Genomic DNA, 1,398 nt, shown 5'->3' on the forward strand with positions numbered 1-1,398 from the left:
CCGGGGTGTTTTCTAGACACCCATCATCAGCTGCAAAAGTGTGTTAGAAAGCACTGAGTGCTTAGTAGCTTTGAAACACAAAATATGTGGCAGATTAGTCGGCAAACTTCTTAAATGCAATAATGCAATTCTAAAAAAGCAAACATTTAAAGAACAGAATGTCTGGAAAATATCAGATACTTTTTGTTTTGAAAAGAGTTTTTCAGGATATATTTATTTTTTTTAAAAAAACCTACAACTTACTGAAACTTCAAAACTAAAATTTTTCAAGCTCTCTCCCTCCTTTTTGTTTTTGTTTTGGTTTGGTTTTTGTTCCTTTAAATTAGTGATTGAGTTTGATTGTACATAGATTTATATGTTATTCTGATTCAGAAGGGATCCTCTTTTCATTTTTAAATGCCCACAGGAAGCTGTAGAAATTGTTGAGGCATTACTTTCGAAGCTCATGGTAAAACGATGTTATGAGCAAAGACAAAATTTCCTTTGCCAGCAGCTCCTTATGGAACTCCATTTCTGCTTTGCTACTTTGTTCAAAATGCTAAAAATCATTTACATGTCATAAGGCCTCCTAAAAACACAATGTGACATCAGTTTTATGCTGAAGATATTTCTGCAGCTTGGTAACTAATCTGATGGGTCCAGAATCCTCCTTTTATCATAATGGATGGTTTTACAGACACAAAGGATAATACCCCTTTAAAAAATCAGCTTATGGACTTTTTACCAAAAGAAGTAATCTTTAGATCAAACAAAGATTCAGCAACTGGAGGCCAGAGGAGCTCTTTGGCCAGAGTCTGCCCCTGGAGCTCCCTCTGCTTTGTCAGCATGGGGAGCCTGCAGTCCAAGTACCTCTGACATACCCAAGGAGATTGTACCACCTGGGGCATGGTGCTTGGCATCTGTGCAGCTCCATCTGCCAGGACACGGGTGCTCCAGACGACACACCTGTGGGCTTTCCCTTCTGTCCTTGTGCGATGATAACGTAAAAGGATTTACAGGTGATTAACTTTTCCCCTTAGATGTGGGAAACAGTAAAGACTTCAGTTAAAGTGAGTTGATTCAATGACCTGAAGAGGTTATTCAAAGTCCAACAGATCCTGCTTTCTCTCTTTTCTCCTTAAAATGGGAGAAAAAAATAAGTTGCCAATAGGAAACAGGGGAAAACTAACCATACTGCCTAAGTAACTCAGAAACCATTAAAATTAAAAATTATTTCAGTCTCAGCAAGGACAGGTTCACCTCAAGAGAGCAGTGGATAACAACAGAAATATGGTAGACCTTCTCAGAGCCTGTCTTTTGGTAGAAAACAGAAAGGGCAGCTGGACATATGTGTGCCCTCTGTGACTGCTAATCCTAACGTCTTCAAGCTCAAGTGCTCCAGGCTTATGTATTCCTGCT

At 39.1% G+C, this 1,398-nt stretch overlaps 1 protein-coding gene across 1 annotated transcript in view; it reads right to left on the reverse strand.

Annotated features, from left to right (window-relative positions):
• Positions 1 to 1,398, reverse strand: part of SCG5 (secretogranin V (7B2 protein)) — a 26,900-nt gene that overhangs the window by 9,830 nt on the left and 15,672 nt on the right. Inside the window, 1 exon segment of the mRNA XM_010180581.1 lies at positions 1 to 30. This exon segment is cut by the window's left edge and continues 17 nt beyond it. Coding sequence (XP_010178883.1) covers positions 1 to 30 — 30 coding nt within the window.

Source organism: Mesitornis unicolor, unplaced genomic scaffold (genome assembly GCF_000695765.1).
Source record: "Mesitornis unicolor isolate BGI_N332 unplaced genomic scaffold, ASM69576v1 scaffold10880, whole genome shotgun sequence".
Classification (NCBI taxonomy): domain Eukaryota; kingdom Metazoa; phylum Chordata; class Aves; order Mesitornithiformes; family Mesitornithidae; genus Mesitornis; species Mesitornis unicolor.